Source organism: Pogona vitticeps, chromosome 1 (assembly GCF_051106095.1).
Source record: "Pogona vitticeps strain Pit_001003342236 chromosome 1, PviZW2.1, whole genome shotgun sequence".
Lineage (NCBI taxonomy): Eukaryota > Metazoa > Chordata > Lepidosauria > Squamata > Agamidae > Pogona > Pogona vitticeps.
Genome location: NC_135783.1, coordinates 241,212,111 through 241,229,219, shown reverse-complemented (window position 1 = coordinate 241,229,219; position 17,109 = coordinate 241,212,111). Strand labels below are relative to the sequence as shown.

At 42.4% G+C, this 17,109-nt stretch overlaps 1 protein-coding gene across 16 annotated transcripts in view; it reads left to right on the top strand.

The window, feature by feature from the left end:
* Positions 1-16,461, top strand: part of USP37 (ubiquitin specific peptidase 37) — a 51,355-nt gene extending 34,894 nt beyond the window's left edge. For 8 of the 16 annotated variants that reach the window (XM_020792048.3, XM_078382839.1, XM_072985286.2 and 5 more), the window contains 5 exons: positions 406-469; positions 8,159-8,274; positions 11,346-11,415; positions 12,078-12,216; positions 13,899-16,461. In XM_020792048.3, coding sequence (XP_020647707.3) covers positions 406-469; positions 8,159-8,274; positions 11,346-11,415; positions 12,078-12,216; positions 13,899-13,986 — 477 coding nt within the window. In that variant the 3' untranslated portion in view covers positions 13,987-16,461. Of the gene's footprint in view, positions 1-405; positions 470-3,103; positions 3,205-8,158; positions 8,275-11,345; positions 11,416-12,077; positions 12,217-13,898 lie in introns of those variants that run through there. The other 8 variants (XM_078382873.1, XM_072985291.2, XM_072985290.2 and 5 more) reach the window with 5 other exon arrangements.
* Positions 16,462-17,109: the final 648 nt, after the last annotated feature.

Sequence of the window (17,109 nt, the reverse complement as noted above, 5' to 3'; positions counted from 1 at the left end):
CTATGCGAAGCATGGTCCCGACATCGCTAAGCGAAAATTGCCCATAGGGACCGTTGTTAAACGAAGCATAAAAACGCTCTGAAAAAGTCGCCACTAAGCGATTTTGTCGTTAAACAAAGCAATCGCTAAGCGAGGCACCACTGTCAAATTTTATAGAAATGGCATATTGTGATGTTAGGAATATGGTACATTGTACACTGAGCTCAGGAAACAGAAGCAGCCTTTTAATTAATGTTTATCTGTTGGGATATTTGATGTCTCGCTAGTCACAGACATTCCTGCCAAGGAATTAGGTTTAGGTTTGTTTTAGAAACTAGAGCTGCATTGGTCCCAGTATCCGGAATGGGGATCCTATAGAAAGGACAGGAAGAATCTCTGTGAACTAAAATTGTTTCTCTATCCCAGCAGGAGGCGCGGGAACAAAAAGAGGATGATGACCTTAAACGAGCCACTGAATTAAGTCTGCAAGGTAAGATATACAGTAGAAAATTGGGATATGTTTTAATAATTATATTTTCTTTGCTTTAAAGTATTTAAAAAGTATGATGTTTTGTTCTCTGCCTTGTTAGCATATTGTGCTCTAGTCCTTTCATCTTTATTATAAATGCTAATTTTCTTAATGAACTCTGAAAATACCACATTCAGTATTTCATCTGTTGTGTGAAATCCCAGTGGGATTTATTTGCTAGTATTACTGTATTTGCCGGCGTATAAGACGACCCCGACATTTCCACTCAAAATATAGAGTTTGTTATATACTCACCGTATAAGACTACCCCCTCCCCCCATAGCGAGGCGTGTCATGGATTGGGGCCCAAGTGATAGTAGCGAGGGGTCAGAAGCTGGGAGGGATGGACGCCGCCGCGGTGGGGCAGACCGGCCGGGGCCGCCGCGCCTGAGCAACTCCAGGAGGCTTGCGTTGGTTAGAAGGAGGGATAGAGGGATGAAGACTTGCCCCAGGGCACCCGAAGCCGGCGTTAACACACCCAACTGGACAGACAGGCGAGAAGAAAGTTGAAGGGGGAAGAATAGCTTTGCAAATTCTTCGGCTCACCCCACAAATACCACAACAGTGCTTGGTTGCCGCAAACTGTTCCGGGTAATGTAGTTCTCGGCTTTCAGCTTTTCTGAGCCTTCTGGGTAACGTAGTTGGCGAAAGGAAAAGGATGAAGGAAGTAAGGAGCGCACCTGGTGTATAAGACGACCCCCCACTTGGAGGCATGTTTTTCAGGGCAAAAAAGTTGTTTTATACGCTGGCAAATACAGTATTTATTTTCCTTCTGTTTAAATTCCTTGGCATAAGTCTACTTGCTGGAAATAAAGTAGACCCATTGAATCAATTGCTGAATGGTCAGTCAGTGATAATTGTGTTCAATCACATCGGTTCTGGCATATGGTTGACCCTCCAAGAGTTTTTCTAATTGCATAGTACAGAAGTGGTTTTGCCAGTTCCTTCTTCCAGTTGCAATCTTGGCGGGGGGGGGGGGGTTTGCAGGTTGCCTGAGGACACAGAGGGAGCAAGGCACACAACCCAGTTATGCTCTGAGTGATCTTGGCTGGCCCCTCTCCTGAGAGGCATAGTGAGGATTCAAGATCCAGGCTTTGTAGACATGCACTTCAAAAAAGCCAACACTTAATGTAAAACATATTGATTTGATGGTTCTGCTTTACTAGAGACTAGCAATGGGATTTTAGCTATGTTCTGTAAGAGTAAAATTCCGAATTCAGTTCCACTTTATTGTTAAATTACAGTACCTTGCTTTCAGAAAAGCTGGAACCGTATACAGTTATTCACTGTTAAGAATAGCTCTTAAATAAATGGTTCTAACATTTCTGAATATGATCTTGATTTTTTAATACTACAATGGTGAAAATCACCTTACTTGTAGAGAGCTGTGTGTTAACCTGTGAGTTACAGCATATAAATTGAGTCATTTGCACAATTGCATTATGTGATGGTGATAGTATATGTGCATTCTGGTACAGTGGGGTCTTGACTTGAGAACTTAATCCGTATTGGAAGGCGGTTCTCAAGTCAAAAAGTTCTCAGGTCAAATCTGCATTTCCCATAGGAATGCATTGAAAACCATTTGATCCGTATCTGCTCTTTTCCGTCCATAGAAACTAATGGGAAGCTGCTATTCCGCCTTCGACCACTAGAGGGGGATATTTTGTTTCTTTTTTTCTTAGGTCAAGAAAGGTTCAGGGAAGGCAGGGAAAATACAGTACCAGGCAGTCTGAAGACTCCCAATCCACTCTCTAAACGCTGGGAGGAGTGAGGAAGCAGACAGGCACCCTTTTCACTGGCCAACAGTTAACTGAAAGTTCAAATTTTGCACTTTCCCTGCATCCCACATGGTTTTTTTTCAGTTCTTAACTCAAATCTAAGTATGTAAGTCAAGTCAATATTTTCCTAAGAGAGTGGTTCTTAAGTCAAAATGTTCTTAACTCAAGCCGTTCTTAAGTCAAGACCCCACTGTATGTCATGGTGTTAGATAGCAAAAGCTACAAAAGACTTGTGTAAACATTGGTTAATAACATTTTTGCTATTAGAGTGGGATCGGTAGCAGTGCTGGCAGTACTGTAGACATTGTAGAGTGCTCTGTTGGCTGTTGCCTGTTGCTCTCTTTCCCTCCAGTCTGTTATTTTTACTGGCTATATTATGTCCCTAGTATGTATTGTCCTTTGATATTCCACCAGTCCTGACTATAGTTTCCCAGTCCACAATCATAAAGAGGTCAGCTACAGATGTTCTGTTTTGTGAAACTTTAACAGCTTGGATTTGTCACTTCTAGAATTTAGAATTTTAACTCGGAATTCTAGACTCCGTGTATTTTACTTGCTGAGATGAATTGGAGGTTATGTCATCTACACAGAATAGCCAAATAGTAAGAAATCTGTGTATCTGTTGGTTATTTTTTAAACTTTTCTCAAAATGAGAATTCATTATTCAACAGTAGGATCCCAATGGAATTCTTCAGGATATTTAGTGGTAATTTTGCCTGATAACTCTGAAGTTATATTGCTCAAGAATCCCTTTTAACAGTTTCTTCTTCATGGTCTCCGTGTATGCAGACTAATGAGTTAATCTGTGCTTGCGCAGAGGTTTCCAGAATCTTCTAGAGTTTAACACTCATTCGCCAGAAATGCCCCCTAGTGTACATGGTCCGCCCGTCCTGGCTAGTGCCTCACTTCCCAAACTGCCCGCTGCTGAGGTTTCTTCTCTCAGATGAGCTGCGTTCACCTCCTGCATTGAAAAAGGAATTTTCTTATTAGAAATCTTCGGATAGTGAGAGTCGTTGTTATTCCTTCCTTTATTTTTTGTTTATGGCCTCCTCTGGACTGTTTAAACTGTGCACTTTGTGCCCTAATAAAATTCCATTCACCAACAGCCACGATTCCTGCCTTTTCTGTTTGGGCAAAGCTCACCAACCAGCTTCTTTTCCTTTTTGTAAAAAGTTTACAAAACAGGCCCTTAAGCTAAGGCAGCAATGCCTATGGTCTTATTTGTGGGAACGTTCCCTTCGTTCCATACCAACTATGGAACCTGCACCACCTTCTCAGGTTCAATCGGTCTCCCCAGGAGCCTTGGTTGCATCTTCAGCGAAATCGAATAAATCTAAGACCATCACTAAGTTTACCATGGGTGCTTCAACACCAAAGTCTACACCGGTACCAAAGTCTCCTCCGGTACCGGACAAACAGTCCAAACGAAAGAAGCCTAAGAAATCATCCTCTGATTCTCAATCCTCCAAACACCAGAAGGACAAGACAACCTCTTCCATCCCATTACAAGAGCAGCGAACTATTTGACTCAATTCTATATCTGTGGAAGATGACAATTATTTGCCTCCACCTTCAGGCCAACCACCTTCGCCTCTCTTGACTCAGTCCCCCTTGTGGGCTAATACCTTGGGTGAGGTTATGGTACTGCCTCGTTATGATCATTCGAGCCCTTCAGGTTCCTCTGTCTCTGAGTGTCAGTCAGATTCAGCTTCCATCACTGATCCACAACCTCCACGCAAGTGGACCCAAAAGGCACATCATACACCAGAGCAAGGCACATAATAGCAGCTGCTTCGAAGCACATGGCCACAGCTGTTACCTTCGAAGATATGCTTGGTTCCGCTCAGCCCATATATCTGATGATTCTTGCATGGGGATTGAGATCTACCATTTGATGGAGTTGGCCTTTTCAACACCAGGACTGATGAGATCATTGATAATCTCCAAAAAATGAGGAAAACTGCAAGTTCTTACAATACTCAACCTTATTACAGGCCCCAGCGCTACCAGTGGTGTCGCCCATATCCTTACCAGCAATACAGATCTTTTTCTGATAAACAGAGGTGCTTACCACAGGCTACATCCACTTTCCAGACTCGCCATGCCACTCAGCATAAACGTCCCCATTAGTCCTTTCGTCGACCTGACAAAAAACCAAAGCAAAATCTTTGACTTTCAAGTCACCCAGTCTCCCCCACTCCACTTACCACATCCTCATCCGCCCATTTTTCATCCTGGGCTGCCATCACCACCGACAAGTGGGCCCTCGCTATCATTGCTGCTGGTTACGCCGTAGAATTCGCTGTCCTCTCACCTCCAAGGGGAGTCCTCACTCCACCATCCCATGTTCTCAGCCTAGAAGTTCAATCCCTTCTCTCAAAAGATGTTATTTCGCCCGTCACTTCACCAGACAGCGACCTCGGGTTTTTCTCCAGATACTTCACAGTACCCAAGAGAGATGGCGGTCTCCGCCCCATCCTTGACCTACAGAACCTAAATTAATACATCTTTCAGCAACGTTTCCACATGGTTACTCTCAAATGCATCTTACCTCTTCTCCACGGCGACGTTTGGTTTGCTGTCATCAACCTAACCAACGCCTGTTTTCACATCAATATACGCCAGGATCACAGAAAGTTTCTCAGATTCTGTCTCCAAAATACTGTCTACCAATTCAAGGCCCTTCCCTTTGGCCTTTCTACTGCTCACGTCTTCACAAAGTGCATGGCCCCAGTAGCAGCCTATCTCCGCACTCAGGGAATTTCCATCTTCCCATACATTGACGACTGGCTACTGATGGCCCCCTCCCATCTTCAAGCACTACGCGACGTGAATTTCACTCTTTCACTCCTCAAGAACCTGGAATTACAGGTCAACAGGGCCAAATCTACTCTTACACCTTCACTGCAGGTGAACTATATAGGCGCAGTTCTAGATTCCCACAAATTGAGCCTACCTTCCCCAAAACCACGCTACAAAGATCCATGCTGCCCTTCAGCACTTCAAGCCACATGCATTAGTCACCATACTTCAGACCCAGTGCCTCCTTGGACTCAGAGCATCTATAGCATCAGTCATCCAACATTCCTGCCTGGAGATGCACTCGTTTCAGGCTTGGTACCAGTCCCTCTTCAGTCCCTTGTTGGACCCACCTTCCATGTTATTGAGGGTTACACCCGAACTTGCAGCACAGCTCCAGTGGTGGAACATGCCAGCCAATCTTTTCATAGGCAGACCCTTTGCACCTCTCCAGCTTACTATACAGATAACAACTGATGCAAGCCCAACCGGATGGGGTGCTCATTGCAATGGACTGCACTTTCACACTCTATGGTTTCCTTCCGAGAAATTACTTCACATAAACAGCCTAGAACTTCTAGCCATCTTCAAGGCTGTCCGTGGATTTGAACCATTGATCACCGGCACCACCATTCAAATTACGACCGACAACACCACAACCCTATTTTATCTCAACAAACAGGGCGGGACACACACCCTTCCCTTGCTCTACCTTACCGTCCAGCTCTGGAAGTGGTGTCTCGAGCGCCACATATTCCCAATAGCAGTTCATATCTCCACTCACCACAATCGTATAGTGGACTCTCTCAGCAGACTCAGTTCACAGACACACGAATGGTCCTTCAGCGACTCCATCTTTTGTCAACTAACCACTCTGTGGGGACAAGCACACATGGACCTTTTCACATCAACAGAAAACACAAAATGTCCACTCTATTGCCCCATGGCAGGGATGGGCCCCAGCTGCATCAGAGACACTCTGGTGACACCATGGATGTCAGGTCTTATTTACCTCTTCCCTCATATCCCTCTGCTCCTAAGGACTATTGTAAAACTGTCAGGAGTGGTCCAATGCAATCCTCATTGCCCTGTGGTGACCGAGACAGCCATGGTTCACCGTGCTCCGCTCCATCTCCACAGACTTAATCCGTCTCTCCCCAGTACCCCACCTTCTCACCCAGAATTGGGGTCAAACCTTCCACCCAAATCTTCTCACACTCCACCTAACAGCGTGGAGAATTCACCCTCAATAGCTGCCATCCTACCACGGGCTAGGAAAACTGCTACCACACAGCTGTACTCTTGTAAATGGGCTGCTTTTCTTAAATTTGTAGATCGTCATCTCCCTGCTGCACCTACAAGTCTTCACAAAATGCTACAATTCCTTACTCACATCTTTAGCAAGCTTTTCTCCTTGTCTACTACCAAGGTCTGTCTCTCTACTCTAGTAGCTCATCAACCACGTGACTCTGAAGCATCTTCACTCTTTCGTGACTGTACGATAAATCAGTTTCTTAAGGGGGTCTCCAGTCTACAACCCACCAGACCACACCTCCCTCCGCAATGGTCACTACATAGTGTTCTATGAAGCCTAATGACACAGCCTTTTGAACCTCTCGCCACAGCGTCTGATCTCCTTCTTGCCTACAAGACTCTCTTCCTTGTGGCCATTACTTCTTCTCGTAGAGCCTCAGAATTTGCTGCGCTTAGAGTCAACCCTCCTTTTCTTCAATTTTACCCAGACAAGATCACTCTTTATCCCAATGTTTCTTTTCTTCCAAATGCTGTTTCTGAGTTCCACCTTAAGCAAGCCATCATTTTACCTACCTTTTTTCCATCACCTGTAACTGACTTGGAGTGTTCTCTCCACCTCTTAGACTTTAGGTGAACACTGGCCTTCTATGTTTCAAGGACCACCTCTTTCCGAAAATCCAAGAGTCTTTTTGTTTCTCTGCACTTACCACACAGTGGATGCTTTATCTCCTCCCAAGCCATCTCTTAAGTGGCTTGTATCAACCATTCACCTGGCATATCAGCTGGCTAAGAAGCTTCTTCCAGTTGGAATTAAGGCTCATTCTACGAGGGCAGTGGCTACTTCGGCAGCATTCCTCAGAGGCGTTTCTGTCCCTGATATCTGCAGGGCTGCTACGTGGTCCATGCCATCCACCTTTGCCTCTCATTACTGCTTGGACCTCCGGGCTAAGTCGGATGCTGCATTTGGACGAGCGGTCCTGTCGTCTGTTCTTCCATGAGGTCCCTCCTCCGGTCAGGTAAGCTTGTTAATCACCCATTAGTGTGCATTCACAGAGACCACGAAAAAGAAAGAGAGGTTACTTACCTGTAACTCTGGTTCTTCGAGTGGTCATCTGTGAATTCACACTTCCCACCCGTCCTCCCCTCTGTTTGTTTCATTTTATTCAGCAGTGGGCAGTTTGGAAACTGAGGCACTAGTCAGGATGGGTGGACCACATGCACTGGGTGGGTGGTCCTGGTGAACGAGTGTTAAGCTCTAGGAGATTCTGGAAACCTCTGCACAAGCGCAGATTAACCCATTAATGTGAATTCACAGATGACCACTCAAAGAACCAGAGTTACAGGTAAGTAACCTCTCTTTCCTGTTTCTTGAAAGAAAACTGCATATATCTTCCTTGGTCAAACAGTTAATTTGCTCATGGAGAACAGTACTTGCCATGATGGAAGAGTGAAGGGATGAGATGTGCTAGCGCTGTTGTTACATGCTGCCTTTAACTGGGGCCAGCAGCATTGGAGAGCTGCAGCCCTAGCAGTCAAGGAAATCTTTGGTCAGAAAAAGTGGTTTTGCATAAAGTTGATATTTCTTGCATTCTATAGATATTAAGTCTAAGTACTGTAGAATACAAAGAAAATCTACTGGGCTTTTGTGTGTACAATAAATTTTATTGATGCCTGTTATTTTTCTTGAGAAAAAGTATACTAGAATATTCCAAATTTGTACTGAACTGTTTTGTTATCTACCTTGCTATTAATTAAGGTCATCTTTATTTTTATGACTGCGGTCAAGGGTCTTACGCAGTATCCTTTTCATGCTATTTAGAATTTAACAGCTCTCTACTGGACAGTCTTGGCTCTGATGAGGACTCTGGGAATGAGGATGTTCTAGACATGGAATACTCAGAAGCAGAGGCTGAGGAACTCAAAAGAAATGCTGAGGTGATCTGGTATACTGGGGAGCTAATTTGCTTTTTACAAATTATTATTGGCAGCTTTCCTGATTTGATAGTACCATCCGTTGGTTGTGGTACAGTTTAGCCTCTCTGAAAATGTTTGTTTGTAAAGCTCTCTCAGTTGCTGCCCACCAGCACTCAATGACAAGTGACCATTGCTGGAAGTGGGCTTTGGAGACTGAGGTTGAGAGGCCTCTCTTGTAATCAACCCAAGGTGCTTTGCTGTGTAAAGAAAAATGGCTGAAATTTTGTTGTTTAGCATAGTAAAGTTGCACTGTGAGTAGTCCCATTGAATCTGGAGATTTGGTGAGTCGGTTCCGTTGATTCAAATACCGAAGCATGACAAAATAGATTTGGCATCTAAGCAGAAAATGCCACAAGTATCTCTTCCTGGAATTATAAATACAGTATCAGTTTGAGATAGGGTAACCTACTTCATGTACATTCAACTTTCATATAATTCAACCTTTCACTAGGCTTTTAAGGTATGCCTTTTTCCCATGTTAAGAGAAACTTGGATTATATTTACCAAGGAGATGGCTAGAGATTAAGAACTAGATTTAGGAAAGATACAGTATATATATTCTCAATATGTCTTGAACAGGATAGAACCTACAGTACTTCCTTCTTGCTTTGTTGTTATAATAATGAACTGCCTTGTGAAAGGGAAAGAGAAGGGGATTTAGATGTTCAGACTGTGGAATCTCATGCTGCAGTCATGTTTACCTAGCAGTGATAACCACTGAATTCAGTAGGGGGCTTACTTCTGGGTAACAATGTGCATGTTTGGGTCACCCCTCACTACTTTTCTTTTTTTTCCCATCTCAGAACTAAGGCTTACAGTTCTGGTAAAATGAGGCATTGTGGGGTTAAAATGGCATCCTTGGGAAAGGAGTGTAAATCACAATGGTAAGGGGGAAAGATGCATGAAGTAGGACGTGTGCTGTTGTCTGCTCTCCAGCCTATACACTGAAGCAGAGGGAAAAAGCCCAACTCTCAGCCTGTGTCTCTTCCCACTAAAATGGAGCTGCTGGGTCCCGTGTCCCCCCCCCCCCCCACTGTACAAATAGTAAGCGAGAACAAAAGCACTCCTGTTTCCAATAGCAGCATAGAGCCATTCCCAACAAAAACTGCAGATCTTAAGGAGCAATGAGAGAAAGGGACTTAGAGCAAAAAGATAGAGCAGTCTTCCCACATCCACTCAAAACTCACTGCTGGTGCAGCCAAATCATTCGGCCTTTAAAAAGAAAAATGTTTAGTGCTTCATTGGCCACTGGTGTTCTGTGAAGTGAGGAGGGTCAGAGGTATGGCTGGACAGAGAGCGCCTTTCTCTGGCCTTCTTCCAGACACCTCCCCCCATAGTGGGAGCAGAGCTGTGTTGACCAGTGGGTATGGGGTGCAGTTGTTGAAACCCGTGTAAGTCACTAGGCTGAGCATGCAGTGTGAGACAGTAATGGCTACTCTTCTTGAGAGCAGCATTTGCCATTTCACCGCCCTTCTCACAGCTGTATCTGGAAGGGGTGGAGAGGGGGCACCCTAAGGAACTTGGAACTAGCGGTTGCAGTGCTCAGAGCCAGCCAGCGTGCTTGCAGGTGTCTGTCAACAGTGAGCTGATGGGGTCATGATTGCTCTACCACCCAAGCTGAGAGGCTCACTCGCTTCATGGCAGCACCAGCCCTCTTAAGTGTTCAGCTGGATATACTCGGATGATTTGCTCTTTTCTCATCACAGAAATAGAAGAAAAACTCCTGATCACCCTCAGAGAAGGAGGAGAGGTGGGGTGGGTGGAGGGAAGTGAATGTGTCAGTTTACTGGCTGCAGTAAACTGGCATTTCATTCAGTACAGTGGTTACATGGGATTCTTAGCAATGAGGCAATTGTACAAGCAGCCTCTGAATTATGCTGAAGGCATCTTCTGTTTTTATCCCACATTGTGTGGAAGAACTTCTGTTCGTATTGAAAGGGAAATGTTTTTGCACTCCTTAGATTGTCTGTCTTTCCCACATACCATAAACTCAAATTTTAGTATTGCCGTAATGAAATGCCACAGCACCTAGATTTTTTCCAGTGGACAAACACCAGCATCATCATTAAACCTCTACTCCCCCACCTGTGCTCCCTGAAAATAGCCATCACTACTAAGCAATCTCACAGACTGAAGATTTCCCATCCCTGATGTTGGCTATTACTATACATTATGAAGTTAAATCCAACCTTCTCTCTTGAACCCTGAAGTATTCTGGGATGGCATATGAAGGATGTGCCATTTCTGGGGTTTTGAAAAACAAAAGGAAAAAGTTTAGGTCTGTGTAGGAGGGACTTTCGATGCAATTATTTCCTTAGGAAATCTAGAGTAAAATGGAAAATCAGTCTGCTAATCAGTTCAAGCACTGCATTCAGCACAATGGAATATGGATTTTGCTATTTTACGTGGGAACTATTACTGCTCATAAACACATGCATTGATTTACTTAAGTACTGAAAATGAAGTATAAATTTTGTGTCATATATTTTTACCTGCCATCCATAAGCAGCAAGAGAAATAGCTCAATCTAGAGATGGGAGTTCTATTATTTATGCTTGGATTAATCACTTTTGCTTGATAAGCAGTTACTTTGGTAAGATGAGGCTTTAGGAAAGCAGCAGGAATTCAGAAGAGTAATTGTAATATTTTTTGTATAATAAAAGCGTGCAAAGTGTGCTGTTTATATACCGCCCTATAGCACTTGAAGCACTATCTGGGTGGTTTACAAGTTAAATATGCGGGCTATACGTCATCATCCTCCCCCCACGAGCTGGGTATTCATTTTACCCATACTGACCTTGGAAGGATAGAAGACTGAGTAAGCCTTGAGCCGGTTTCCTGGGATTGAACCCTGGGTCTTGAGGACAGTTTTGCTGCAGTACAGCCGTTTAACCACTGCACCATGAGGCTCCTTCTCATAATACTGTATGATTTAGATTTGCCACCAAACCACTACACATGCTACCTGCCTAAACTAAGTTAACTTAATATTTCAAAAAGGAAACAAAATTAACAAATGAATTTTTCCCTAGACAGGAGAGCTTCCTAACTCCTATCGTCTTGTCAGTGTTGTTAGCCATATTGGAGACACGTCATCTTCAGGTAGGCAAGAATCACTCCTCTGATAGTTTTGCTCTGTATAGAAAAGGCACTTGTTACCTTTTGACAGTCAAGTGCCATAAGGAAGGAAGATTAATGTTAATATTTCATTTTGTGTGCTTGAAAAATGTTGCTTTTTCACAAGAATTTTATGTATTCCATGTAATACCATGGAACAAATTTGCATTAGTTGAATGGTAAACATTGCACATAGAAAGACCATTAAAGAGATGTGTATGAGAGAGAAAGGTTTCCTCCCAACTTATGACTCTAATATGGTTTTTGAAGTCTCAGAGATATTTAAGAATTGGTTTTGCCTGTGCTAACACCCCCCATTACTCTCCATGGCCCCGCTGATATTTGAACCCAGATCTCCTGAGTCCTAGTTTGTCTGTCAACCCACTACATTACACTGGGTTTCTTTTAAAGAGTTGTAGTAATATGCAGACAAATCAGCTACTTTAAGTGAGATTCCTTAAAATTATTTACATTGGTTATGTTAAAAATGCCAGAAGAATCTGGTTTACAAAAGAGTCACTTCTTAGGTCTTCTAGGTTGTATGTGCTAGGTACTTTTAAAAAATAACAAACTGGCTTGAAAATATATTTTGGTTGTTATTGTTTTTCTAGAAATTACAATTAATTCCTTCTTTTCTCATTTTTAAGGTCACTATATTAGTGATGTATATGATATTCGCAAGCAGGCATGGTTCACATACAATGACTTGGAAGTATCCAGAACTCAAGAGACCTCTGTGCAGACTGACAGAGACCGAAGTGGCTACATCTTCTTTTATATGCACAAGTAAATACATTTTATGCATTGTTCCGGTGGGATCCAATTCTTTTGTTTGCATTTTATTGAATTTTCTTTCCACCTATCTAATGCTTTTATAGTTTTCTAAAACTGCTCCTGATTCTTTTCTTGCTAGTTGTAGTATGTAAGACTTTAAGAAACCTCCATGTCTGAGGTCTAAAACAAAGTGTATGTTTTATTTATTGTTTGCTTTATACCTTTATGTCCTGTCCTATATCTAGTTTTCAGAGAGGTACCCATGTTAGTCTGTTGTGGCATGTGTAACAACAAAACCCAAAAAATTTTATGGCACCTTAAAGACATAATGATATTGTTCAATGTGAGCTGTCAAGGACTGCAATCCAGTTTCCTCAGACACCTGGACTGTAATAGTTAGGCCATAGGTTTACATGCAGAGAAGACATGGTAGAGGGATGAGAATCAGGTGAGATAGGAAAAAGAAGGTGGTTGCTGCTTTGGTCATAGGCTTTCAAAATGATAGTGGTGTTATTAGCAGTAGCAGTGATCAGTCAAAAGTATTGATCAGATAGGTAACTGCTTACCACTAAGCTGGTTTTTAGCAAGTATGCTGAGGTTAGAGTATATAATAGGCTTGAGTACAACTGTAACCCAAAAATTGTGTTTTTGTCCTTTATAAAACACAATTTTTGGGTTACAGTTGTACTCAAGCCTGTAGATGAATCCAGAGAACTAACATACAGTATATGCTATGCTAAGAAACCTTGGTCCACCCTCAGTCTTTTTTATATGCATTGGAATCTGTAAATATAGCTGTCTTCATCTCTCTTTCTTTCACTCTCTCCAATCTTGTATTATAATGCCTTTTCCTCACAACTTTGAGATCAGATCAATAACAGGTTGTCCTGGGAGGTTTAAGTGGTGTGGAGATAGATTCTGTATGTTGCCATTTCTGATGTCAGATTTGACTCTGTTTATTCTCTTACATAGAGATTGTCCATCTGCCCTAAGGATAGAGTGCAGAGAAGCATGGCATAGCCATGATGAAGGATGGCATAGCCGTGTGCTCTGTGTATAAAAGTCTGTGGCTCAACTAGTACACTCAGTGTGTGGATTGTGAAATAAATTGCTTAGACGTTAAGACACCACAACACTTTTGTTTCTCTTTGTATTTCATGCCCTATATCTAAAGATGTTGGGCTATGCTACAGACAATGAAATAGGACTGGGCGGTCTCCAAGGGGCCAGGCCCAGTATTGCCCTTCTGGAGGCTTTGGTGGGTTGTGCCCCTTAAAGTCCACCCCCTCCCCTAAAATCTCAGAAATGGCAAATGGTGTTTCAAGAAGATGGGGCAAGTAGGTTGGTCATGATTTGCTGTTTTTAGCACTAAAATGTTTTCTTTAAGAGCAGGATGAAGCCGGGGGCACATGCTGTTGATCCTTGCAGATTGTACTTTGTGGATCCATGTGCACTGATTTCTAAACAGCAAAAAATGGCACATGTGACAGCAAGTGGCATCCTGGGACTCATGGTAACTTTCCCAAGTTCTGTCTTAACTGGGAGTTACCAGACTGTGCCCGGTAGAATCTCTCTGACTGGGGAAAATTCCTCTCTATACTGTCACTTGGGTTTTTTAAATACCTTTCACATCCTTCCTGTGCTATATGTATAACTTACTGATCACTGATACGAAATTCTTTCATGTTCCCTAGGGATATATTTGATGAGTTGCTAGAAACAGAAAAGAATATGCAGCTGACTTGCCTGGAGGTGGGAAAGCCAGTTCGACAGCCCCAGTGAAGAATGACTTTCTCTCTCAGCACAAAAGATTATGAACTTTTGCCTGATATGCAAGAGCTCCAAACTCTCAAGAACTCAGGGCATCGTTGAGACAAACCCCTTGGAACAGGAGGGATGGACCATTGACCTCAGCCATGCAGTTAATCAGTTCTCTTCCTTTATTTTTGTTTCTGTTAAGATGTTCAAGAAATAATTTTGCCAGCAGTTGAGTTATATCAGGCTAGAGGATTAGCAGTTCCTTCAGAAACTCCTCAAATGCAACTGTGAGAAGAGACTGCAATGGTCATCCATTTGTCTGATACAGGGAAATGAAGATTATCTTATATATGGGGTGGCTTTTTCCCTCTTCCTCATACAACATCAAAATTAAGCTGTGGCCTGCAACCTGACATTTATTATGTCCATAGTATCACTGGAAAGCATCGATGACCGATCACTTGAATGGAATTACCTGGCATTGCTGAAACAGATGAAGTTGGACACCCACAATTTATAATCCAGAATCACAAAGATCCAAGACACAAACTGTTGGTGCTCTAAAACCCATTCCATATGACATATTTACAGTTCACTATCAACCTTGTTTGATAATTATATATATATATTTTAACTTCAAAAGTTTTTATTCCTTTTGATTGTGTTCTTTTCTACGTATTGCCATTTTCAGGGCAATTTTATTTCTTTATGAGTGTGTGGGTGTATTTGCTGTGTTTCACTAAAGACTGTCCCAGTTGGGCTGTGAGAGAGGCAGCTAACAGCAACAGGTCAAGGTCTATTCTAAACAAAATACAATCAACAACAGTTTCTATTCTGTGTTCCTCTTGTCTGCTCCTGTCTTCAGACCGGAAAAACTGTACTTGCTTGGAAGGGGTTATCTTTCTCAGTTTTACTAAATTGCGCAAGTGTCATATGCTGGAAGGTGAAATATACAGTATACTTCGCTTTTTTCAAGTTATGCGACAAAAGCATTCAAGTCAGTTGAAAAACAAACATTTTCACAAGTCTTTGTTATGTCTGCAAGGCATTTCAGGGCAAAACGCATTGGTGCTTCAGAGATATTTGGAGAACGTAAACCTTATTTTATGGCTCATTTGGCAAGAAAAATGTATCTAGGAAGTAACCTGGGCCGGTTCCTCACTTAGTTTGAAAATTAATTGCTCCCTCTCTCATTTTTGTTTTTTTCTGGCAATGAGATTGCTGATAACTGAGCTGTTTCTTGGTTTCCTTCTGAACAAGACCTCCTTTTTGAAAAGTTTAACAGAAATTGAGAGGTTTTCCCCTTTGGGGGACTTTAGTTACTATTAGTACTTCCTTTAAAAACAAAATTCTGGGACTATAAGAGACAGACAACTATATGATAACAGACAGCAGGTATTCTCTATTACAGGATTTGCCTTTAGGGTTTGTAGCATTACAGGCTGTGTTAATTCCAAATGACATTTGCTATGTATAGGATAACAACAGGGTGATAAAATTTCAATTGCTGCCTACTTGATCTGTTGAATAAGACAATGTTTTCTAAAGTCACATTCCCAAAACATACTATGCTTCCTTACTCTGCCACTGTATTTTGTACTGCTGACAGTTGAAGTAACTTCAGTGTGTTTTTAGCAAGGAATAAAGCAATTTTCTCTCACTTAAAAAACCCCACTCCGAATGTGATACTCATAATACTGAAGTAGAATGACCTCTGTTGTTGAACAACACTCCTCTGAATAAAGTTTCTGTTCCTAATCTGAAATGTGGTGGCAAGGAACTGGTACATCCAATACTCTCTCCTTAGTTACATCTTTTTCAGCTGACATCCAGGTTCACTTAGTATGTCTTTTCAAAATCTGTAGAAAATTCAGTACGTTGTAAAAGGATGGTTCTGTATGCACTAAATTATTTTTTTTTTAAATGATATATTGCTTTAACGTAATTCTGAAACTATTAAGTGGTTACTCTTGTGCAGTATCTTCTTAGTTGTTTGGGAACAGGGGTTCTTTTAGCAACACTGATCATAGATCCTTTTGAGGCATTGTACTGAAAGCTTGGGGACTTCTTGAAAATTTCTGGAGAGCTTGAGCTACAGTTGCTGGGCTTTAAAATTCTGTTGCCTATTAAAGGAGATTGGGTTTTGTGAGGATTTGTTTTTAAGAGTCCCATGGTGTTCAAGATTATTAGACGTCTTCTGAAAGCTCATATTCTTAGTTTCAAAGGAATTCAGCACTAAACATGAGTTTGCTGTGGGCTTTAGCATATATTTATTTGGCTTTTCTCGGTTTCTCTTCTGTATTTTTCTGCTATATTTACTTTTTGATAAAGAAAAATAGCCATATTTGTGTTTGCACTAAGTAACTAAACTATAATATGACTTCCCAAGAACAACAGATGATGTACGTACATGGATTAAGCGAGTGACTCAGGTAGGTTCAGAAAATCAGCAAGTACCTGTATATTGTTTTTTTTTTTTAATAAAAACTCTTACAGAAATGTCAGTTGTTTTCTTATGGTCAGGAGTCTACAGTTGTTACTGAATATCTAAACATGCAGTTCTTTAACGTGGTTCTCTATGAATCCACACTGATGGGTTAAACAGCGCCTGCGCTGGTTCCTCTCGGAATTTTCCAGAGCTATGAGGGAAAAGATACAATGTTTGAGTTGCCCTGCACTGCGCAAGTGCAGCCCGCCAAAAATCCCCAGTTCCATTTATCCGCCCGCGGAGTTGGAACCTCTCGGTTAGAGCTCTTGAGATTTTACTCTCCTTTCGCTATTTTCGGATTTTTTGGACTTGACCTGGCTTGCCTATCGTCTATCCGCTTCTCCGTTGCCCTGAATTCGGACCGGCTGACCTTCCCTTGCCTCTGGCGTGCTTCTTGCAAGTACTTTCACTTCCCGCTTGATCCTGATTGAGGCCTATTACCTCCTGCTGAGGCGCCACGCGCCAGCAGGATTTCTTCAATTACTGACTTTCTCTACCGTTCGTTCACCGCTTGGCTTATGTCAGCGAAAAAGGGACCTTTCCGCCGCTGTTCTGCTTGCTCTGGGAAGCTCCCCTTCCAGGACCATCATTCCCTCTGTCTTTTCTGTCTGGGCGAGACCCATTCGCCCACCACTTGCAAGCATTGCAAGGAATTCACC